Genomic DNA, 9,072 nt, shown 5'->3' with positions numbered 1-9,072 from the left:
AGGTCACCAGCACTCAAAAGGTTTAAAGATGAATAAGTCCTTTTTATTGGACCATGGTGTCACGACAATCGAAAAAAGCCGACGTTTCGGGGCCACGCAGGGTCCCTTTCTCAAGGCAGAAAATGTCACATTTTCTGCCTTGAGAAAATGTCACTTTCTGCCTTGAGAAAATGTCACATTTTCTGCCTTGAGAAAGGGACCCTGCGTGGCCCCGAAACGTCGGCTTTTTTCGATTGTCGTGACACCATGGTCCAATAAAAAGGACTTATTCATCTTTAAACCTTTTGAGTGCTGGTGACCTATTTCTTCCACTGTTCGTTTTGCACGGTGCCATCCGTGGAGTTACTGCAAGCACCATCCCTGTGCACTGGCCGGGATTGCTGAAAGGTGTGCGGAGAGCACCCCTACCCTACTGCAACTGTGCTAACGTATGACTTTTCCTTGTGAATAGCAGAAGAATGTTGATTGACAAGAAAGGCATTGCAGGGGTTAGGGGGAAAGGGGGGGGGATATCAGGGTTGCTTCACCAATCTGATGCAACAACCTTGCTTTTCTTCAAATAAAGCACAACTATGACCACCAAAAAAAAAAAAAATGTAATGACCACCTCCCTTCCCACCTCCCCTTTGTCTCTCAGCAATCTGTTCCTGTTTCTTTAAAACAAAGGTTTGAACTTGAACACCTATGAATACTTTCCATAACCCCCACTCCCATAATCTTACACCCCACTAGTTCTGTTTATATCGTCCGGTCTGTTGAGGCCTCTCTGCGGACGGTCTTGGCGCTGCCCCTCTAAGTCCAGAGTCTGGTCCAGGACAGGATACCGGGGTATAGGAAAACACAGTCTTGGCTCCCCATGTATCCCCACATAATTTGGAAATAGGTCTCTGGGGTCCTCTTGATCCATGGAGCACAAACAAAGGGTCCCACACACAGCCCAAAGCACCATGGCAGGCCCCTCTCCCAATCAATACAACTCCCCCCACAGCCAAGGCCCATAGTCGGTGGGAAGGAGGCAGGCCTGCAGTCCCCTCCAAATAGCAGAGTAACGGAGGCTTCCGTCACACACCTCCCTTCCCACCTCCCCTTCATCTCTCAGCAATCTGTTCCTGTTTCTTTAAAACAAAGGTTTGAACACCCAGGAATACTTACCTTAACCCCCACTCCCATAATCTTACACCCCACCAGTTCTGTTTGTATTATCGACAGGTCTGTTGGAGCCTCTCTGTGGACGCTGCCCCTCTCGTCAACACCATCATGCCCACACTGTATTCAGTGCAGGACCAGTGTCCACTGGATCAGGTTGGGATGTTGGCGCTGACGAGGTACCCATCCACACAGGATCAAAGGACTGGGATGCCAATTGTAGTGGGACCACAGATTAGGGCAGGTATGTGTGTTAGAAACTTTTTTTTAAGCCAGAGGGTCAGCATAAAAACAAGGCAAATAGAATTCTCAAAAGTAGGTTAGCAGTGATTGGCTCTATATATTATAAATTTATTTTTGTGACATGACTACCTTCCTCCAGGGCAAAGTAAGAGGGTCCCTTAACTGGCTGCCTCTCCATTAGGGATGAGCGACTCCCTAGGGTTCAGTTTGAAACAGTTTTGTGAACCTTGTTAGAAGTTCACGAAAGTAAAAATAAAGTATCTTTCCCAAAATTGGCAGTTCTCCCTAACAGTTCCAACACACATTGGCAATATGACCCACCGTTTTATAGAGAGGGGGCTAGACTATCCATTCCTTTAAATGACTGGCTCTCATGACTTAACTGACCTGGGGCAAAGGTTATGCACTGCATTATAGTCGCGAACTTCAGGAATCCCGAGGGTTTGTCACCCAGGGTAGTGGCACTGGCAAACCCAAGCCTTATTCCTACTCTCCACCCAGCAGGGAAAGCCCTTTGTAGGCTCCAAAGCAACTTCAACCTAAGAGAAAGGAAGGGTAAGTATGTGCTACTGGAATGGGGCTGAGAGATTAATTGACCCTTTTCCCCTGCCTTTTGTGGCTCAGTGATGTTTTCCTGTCGGCAGAGATGGCTCCCTTGATGGACTACAATCTCATGGTCAGCAAATTTGTATTGTGATTATAGTCTTTCATGGGAGTGAGCTTGGAGCAGTGGCCACTTCACAAAACAGACAGGGACCATGTGGAACAAAAGTAGCCCCCCTGCAGAAGGAAGGACAATGTCAGCCCCAATACAGAGATGATTTGAGGATCTATAGCCGAGTGATACACAAATAAGGTCGGTTCTTGTTAATAGTTAAGGTACTTGAATGCGTTTTTAAGATTTAGCTCCTGAATTTAGTGTCACTTTAAGCGAGGCAGGCTCAACTACCTTTCTTCTTTCAGGAGATCAAAACATCACTATATTACTGTGGATGACAGCAGCCTCTTCCAATAGTGAACTTCTGTTCATATGCTTGATGATGTAAGACAAGTCAACATAGGTTGATAAGGAAGACAACATTTTGCATCACTTTTCCAAAAATACACTAAAGCAGAAGTCATTATTAATGGACTACAAATGCAAGGCAAAGAACCAAAAAATACAAATGACCCTTTCTTTGTGCGTTGATGACCGCTACTTTCATTGTGTGTTATGGAGCCGTCCGGAAAGAATAGCACTGCAAACACATCACAAAAAAGTGCTGCATGTTACCTTGCATTGCACTAACATGAGCTAGAAGCATGTTTTACTGCGTGTTACCGCAACATGTGAGTCTAGATGAACATGAAGGCTTGCCAAACTGCCTTCCCATGCTCTTCTGCATGAAACACATCAGAGGTGACCCCTGCTTCTATTCAATAAATAAGAAAAGTTGCTGCAGCCCCGGAGTGCACCAATTCCTCTCCTTTTCTATCGGATTAGCTGGAGTGCAAGGAGCCAGACCAGCACAATGCAAACTCTGTATATAGAATTTCATTTACCGTGATCAGTACATTCACCTTTGTAAGCTTATCACGATATTAGTGAGAGTCTAAAGCCTTATAGCCATTATAATTCCACCCAGACTTTTACTTTATACCCATGGGTACCTAATTCACATTATGAGCTATGTTAGATGGATTTAAAAGTACCAGCTTATTAACAATTTATGATGCACAGAGCACCTCAGGCGATGTCAATGAACTGAACAGCCGTGTGGATGCTGATAAATGTTCGGCTGCATATGTTGATATGATTATACTTTTTATTAGGCTGTCATTTTGGAAAATGTTAACCATTTCAATGAAATAAATTACTGTTTAATGTGTCTGCATGCTTTTTTTTGACAGGTGCATGTACAGACACTTGAGCTTTTGTTCTTTTACCACTCCAACAAGTCATGGTAAAGTAGACTGGGAATGGGAAAAAAACATGCCCTGGGATATGGGATATTTTTTGCTGTGCTTCTGTTGTCTCTACAAATTAGCATGATGTAGATGAGGTGTTGAGCATAGACACGTGAGAGCTAGGTACTAATGCGCATTCTGCCCTTGAAAGGTAAACAAATTGGCTGATTTTATTTAATGGTTTCAACTGTCCTTCATTTTAAAGCTTCATCCTGCTCTGTCTGCCAAAAACATAATTTTTTGTTGGAAGGATTAAAACCATTGTCAGGTTTTTACTACTTTACAAGGATCAGTTTTCCCTTCCCTTACTGAGGCTGATCGATGATGTTGAGAATCTTCGCAGAGTAAATTGTGTGAATATTCATTAAGTGCAAAGCAAATTTCCGATTACCTATTTTATATTTACATGATTGCATAATTGAAGTGAACATTCACTCAATATAACGTGGAAGATTCTCAATTCCTTAGTAAATCAGCCCAGCTGTCTCAATGACTACAGTTACACCAGACAAAACGTGGGAGAAAATATGCAACAGGTACACAGGGAGCAATAAATAGCTGACAGGTGATCCAGACTTCTAATGATCTTAACAAAAGCATTTTTCTTTCTGCCTGTGTTGCTGTTTGATATTTTTCCTCAGTTAAGTCTGATGAAATTATTGTTCTTTTGACAAAAGCCTCAGACAGTTGTAAACACCCTAAAAGTGCTCTAATCCTTCCACACCTATACAAAACTGTCTGGTACATGCACTTTAAGTGGACTGACATTCTTTAAAGTGAACCTGTCCTGTTAATTATGTGTGGTTGCAAAAGGTGCACGCAAGATCAAAATGCACCTTCAATAACTTGTTGCATAAAATTGTGTTTTATCTGTACTCCCATTGCACACCCAATTCCTTGTGTACAGTCCACAGAAACCTATATTTCAGCTTCAACTTAGTGCTTTGCTATGCCCCCCACTGTCCAGTAAGAACACCATTATTGGCAACTATGGTTCTGTATTTAAATTGTAAGGGCATGGCAGTGCTCTAAGTCAGAGCAAAAGTTGAATCCCAACATGGGCAGTGTGCCCAGGGTCAGGGGGCTCCCCAGGTGTGCACAAACCTATACTTGAGATATGACAGGTACATGAAGGCACCTTTAGTTAATGTAGTTAGTGTCTACCCTTCACTTACATGACCTCTTCCCTTTCACAAAAGAGTATTGTAACCATCTTTGTATTCTTATAATAGCTATTATTGTATTGAAGCATTGGTGTATAATTGGAATCATTGTTAAAAGGTGCATTACTGTGTGCGCTTATGCTAGACAATGGACGTAAGTTGGTAATCCCTGTTAGGAAGTAATTAGCTGGCTGAGGTCACATTGTGTGATTAAACAGTAGCATTTCTTATGAAACCCAATTATTTTGGCAATACGTACAGTTAAAGGAAGCGAGCACACGGTAAAGAGAACGGTCATGACTGCCAAGAGGATAAGATGATCCATCTCTTCCATTCCTGCTTGCTTAACAAATTCCATCTTCACACCAGATTTAAAATTCCTCTGGCTTTGAATCTGGTACATTTGGTAAAGGCGTCGCATTATAGCCGCATTACAGACGATGATGGCCAAAACAAAAATTCCCATAATGGTTCCATAGAGAATGGAATAAGCCAAGACCTCGGGCTTTGAACCCTCAACAGACATCTGAATGAAGCACCAAGTTCCAGGACAATACTGCTCAAATTTGCCGATGCCCACAAAAGGCAAAGAGCAGAACCCAGCACTGAAGATGTAGACAGCGAGAGGAACCAACAGACCGACCCGTTTAGTGATGTAGTTGTGGTAGAAGAACGGGTAAGCGAGGGCAATCCAGCAGTCTAGACCCATTGCCAAAAGAATGAGCATCGGTGCCAAGCCAAAAAATATCATGAGGAAGCTGAAAATGTCACAGAGGTTTCGGTTTCCGACCATCTCCACCAAGGTCTCGTTTTTGGAGTAGGCGGCAAGAACCATTGGGCTGACCAAGCATTTTCCCATGAGGTTGGTTATGGTCAATCCAGTGACCAAAATATAAAAAACGGTGGTTTTCTTCTTTACTCTCAGCTTGTGTTGCCATAGGATAAAAATGGCAAGTGCATTCCCTATTACTCCAGCGGCAAACAGCAGGATGCCCGGCAAGACCGAGTAGCTACCTTGGATAGCCCGGCTATTGGAACAAGGATAGAGATCCATGTGAAAATTCAACACGGTGATTAAATTTGTCCTGCAGCCAAAAGGAGGCAGCAAAGAATGTCTGTGAGTACCGGACAGCTCATCTGTCTGAAACGTTCTGCTCTTGAAGTGCCTGAATGGTTCAGCTACTAGCATGTCTGAAGGAGGTGGAGAAAAGCAATCGACATGTAAAATAAATAGGTTTAAACAAGGCGTATCCTATTCTACTGACAGGCTGGAGCCAAGCCAAAAAAGTGAAGTTGACAAAGAGGAAGTATTGCAAATCGAACAAGGCGAGTTTTGTTGGTCATTTTCAAAACCGTAATATTATTAAAGTGCAGCCACAGTTAGAGGATTTGATTGTTTTTCTCAATGAAGGAAAATGCGTGAGATAAACTCATGTTGTCATATGAAGGCAGAACAGCTGTGAGGCATTAAAAAATATATACTTCCCACAGTATGAATTAGAGTCTGCTCACTGAAAATGGTATTTGTGGTATTAAGACAGGGCTGAATTAAAGCCAAATTTAACCATTCCAGTTTAAATCGGCTAAATACTTTCCAGGTGCATCAAAACAAAAGGTGTGCAAAAAACATACAGGGTTATTCACAAAAGGGTGAAGAGTTTGGAGACGGCTGGAGAAGTGAACAATCTAGGACAACATAGCTGAACTGGAAAGTGAGCTGAATTGGAGAAGTTTTCCATATCACCTATGTTGTCCTAGATTGTTCACTTCTCCCACCTTCTTCAAACCCCTCACCCTTTTGTGAATAACCCTGATAGTTTGTTTTCTTTCTAAAGCAGCCACAGCCTGAGTAGAAAGCCTGTCCCCTGCTAGCATGCTGCAAAGAAGGATCCATGATCAGTAGCAGTGATCTATTTGCAGAGGTCCAACATGACCCTTACTGAGTCAGAGCTCAAGCTCTCCAATCAACAAAGCTCATGCCCCTTCTGATTGGTGAACTCCAGCTCTGACTCAGCAGGGGACATGGTGTACCTCTGAAGAGAGAACACTGCTTCCACACAATCAGCAAGGGTCTCAATCTGCAGCTGATGTCAGGGGACAGGCTTTTCTACTCAGGCTGTGGCTGCTTTTAAAAAAAAAAACCTATAGGACTATGCATGCACACCTTTTTGTTTTGATGCACTTTCAATGTATTCAGCTGATTTTAAACTGAAGGTTCAATTGGCTTTTGATCCTTGGGTGCAAAAGTGGTAAAGGTCTCTATACCCCGTTCCAAGTTCTGCCTACGTGTAGCAGAGATACACTATATTGCCAAAAGTATTGGGACGCCGGCCTTTACACGCACATGAATTTTAATGGAGGGACTTACCTCTTAATTTGATCATCTTCTTCTTTACTGTCCTTTTCAGCTGTCCCTCCAGCGCTGGTGCAGGTCTCCGATCCAGCGCTGACTCCTCTGTCCTCCTCTCCTCTGACGTCCCACGGAGTCTGTGCGGGTGCACGCTGCTCCATAGACTTACCTTGTGTCTCTCCTCGTCTCCCGGCCGAACATCTGAAGTGCGCATGCGCCCACCCCAATATCCTTTACGGCCGCCCGAGACTCTTCAGATGTTCGGATGGGAGCGCGTGGCGAAGACACAGGTAAGTATAAACCCTTTTTAAAAGTTTGGTGTTTTTTTTTTTATGTTTTTGCATATATCTTCTGCTTGCTAGAGTTAATTGTTAGGACCATGTGAAAGGTAAGGGATCTGTTTTACACACTTTTATTAACACTTGTGTTCAACACTGAGGGCCACATACAAACAAATGCACTTTAAAACCACCATACCGCTGGAGATGTTATTATGTGCATGCATGCATAAAACCTTCTTGGTCATCACTGCATCTGTACACAGAAAGACTCAAGCTGAAAAACTTTCAGTTTGTGCTAGGAGTCAAGTAAAACGTATTTTGTGCTGATCATAATATTCCCATTTATTTATTCCTGTTTTTTTCTCAGTATAATTTACTCTCCTGTTATATGCTAGCCAGCAGCCTTACAGCGTTGTCACCGCGGTCCGGTTCCCTGTGTGTGACAGTTATACAATGTTGCCACATACAACAATGCCTTTGTGCAATGCAGTCATGGTTGCCGGGGTCGAACAGACCGCGGACATCCCATAATGTTCGGCGTTCGGCGAACGCTAGAACATGCAATGTTCGAGTCGAACCTATGGCCGACTCGAACATGCAGCCCATCCTTAATGGATAGGTTTGCCGTGCACAAGCAGCCTATTGTAAGGCTATAGCTGGGAGTTTGCGCGCTACTGCGCATGCGCGGGTCCCAGTCTTGTACACCCTAAATTCTATTTTCAGTACATTTGGCATCATTATTATTATACAGGATTTATATAGTGCCAACAGTATAACATATGGGGAGGCAGTACAATTACAATGCCATACAAACGGATTAGAAGGATCCTACTCATGAGAGCTCACAATCTACAAGGCATCATGTCTCACTGTATGCAATGCTTTTTATCTGTTGCACAGTTTCTTCTCAGTAACAGCACTTCCTATTGCAGGCTGACCACGCCAAGCCCCTTGGCAGTAGCATTGTCAGTCTGATGTATGAATTCCTTTAGCTTATAGTTGGGCTGCCTCTCAGGTCTGTCAGATAGGCAGCCCTACAGCCAACTGATTACATGGCAACACTGCTGCTAATTGTGAGGCAATTTCTGCTACAAATGCTACAGTGATCACAAGCTGTTGATGCCTTTCTGTAAAGAAGGATTCTTTAGATCCAGGATTTTTTTGGATTAACCCTTTCAGTGGAGCTACCCCCACACTGCAAGGTTCAAAGGAGAACTATGGGGTCAGGGCTTTTCCCCATAGTTCTCCTAAGGGTAACGGGAGGACACAAACTAGCGTCCTTCCGTCACCCTAAGCTCAGTATACCGCGAGCTACAGCTACTACATTACTGTCGAGATCCACCCAGCTGCAGGATTGACAGCTGGCTCTGCCTATCTAGAGGCAGAGCCAGCTGTGCCCGCCCCCTCCCCCATCCGTTCCGCCAGTCAGCTCTGGAGGATCGGACAGGGGAGGGGGGGGAAATCCCTGCAGGGAGCCGTCAGTGACAGTCACGGCTCTCTGCAGGGATAGATCGAGAAGTGAGCGAGCGACGCTATGTGTTCGCTCACTTCCCGATCTATTGAGCCGACCTGTGACAGTCTCATTGTCACAAGTCTGCTAGAACTATGAGGCTGAGTGATTTTCACTCGCCTCATAGTTCTCCTTTAAGCGCTCATTTGTGTCTAGGTTAGAAAAGAAAGTTATACTCACCCAATGCTCTGAGGCGGCTTCTTCTCAGACCGATCCTTCCAATGTCTCTCCCCCTCCTCTGCAGCAGCCTAAGGTCCCATAAATCATCAACGCCTATATACAGTGGGGGGAATTAATCAAAGCAATTGGGACAGTTTTAGCCTCTTAGATAATTTTTTTAATGTGCAAATCTGTCTTTTAACATGTGCCCCTGTTTTTTTGGGGGTTTTTTGTCTTAAAGGAGACCACATGTACCCCTGTTTTGACCAGAGC

At 44.0% G+C, this 9,072-nt stretch overlaps 1 protein-coding gene across 1 annotated transcript in view; it reads right to left on the bottom strand.

The window, feature by feature from the left end:
* Positions 1-5,688, bottom strand: part of LOC108788572 (prostaglandin D2 receptor-like) — a 24,366-nt gene extending 18,678 nt beyond the window's left edge. The window contains exon 1 of the mRNA XM_018558364.1: positions 4,759-5,688. Coding sequence (XP_018413866.1) covers positions 4,759-5,688 — 930 coding nt within the window. The remainder of the gene's footprint in view (positions 1-4,758) is intronic.
* Positions 5,689-9,072: the final 3,384 nt, after the last annotated feature.

Source organism: Nanorana parkeri, unplaced genomic scaffold (genome assembly GCF_000935625.1).
Source record: "Nanorana parkeri isolate BGI_ZX_2015 unplaced genomic scaffold, ASM93562v1 scaffold335, whole genome shotgun sequence".
NCBI lineage: Eukaryota > Metazoa > Chordata > Amphibia > Anura > Dicroglossidae > Nanorana > Nanorana parkeri.
The sequence above is the reverse complement of the archived record's forward strand: the minus strand, read 5'-3'. Positions and strand labels throughout refer to the sequence as shown.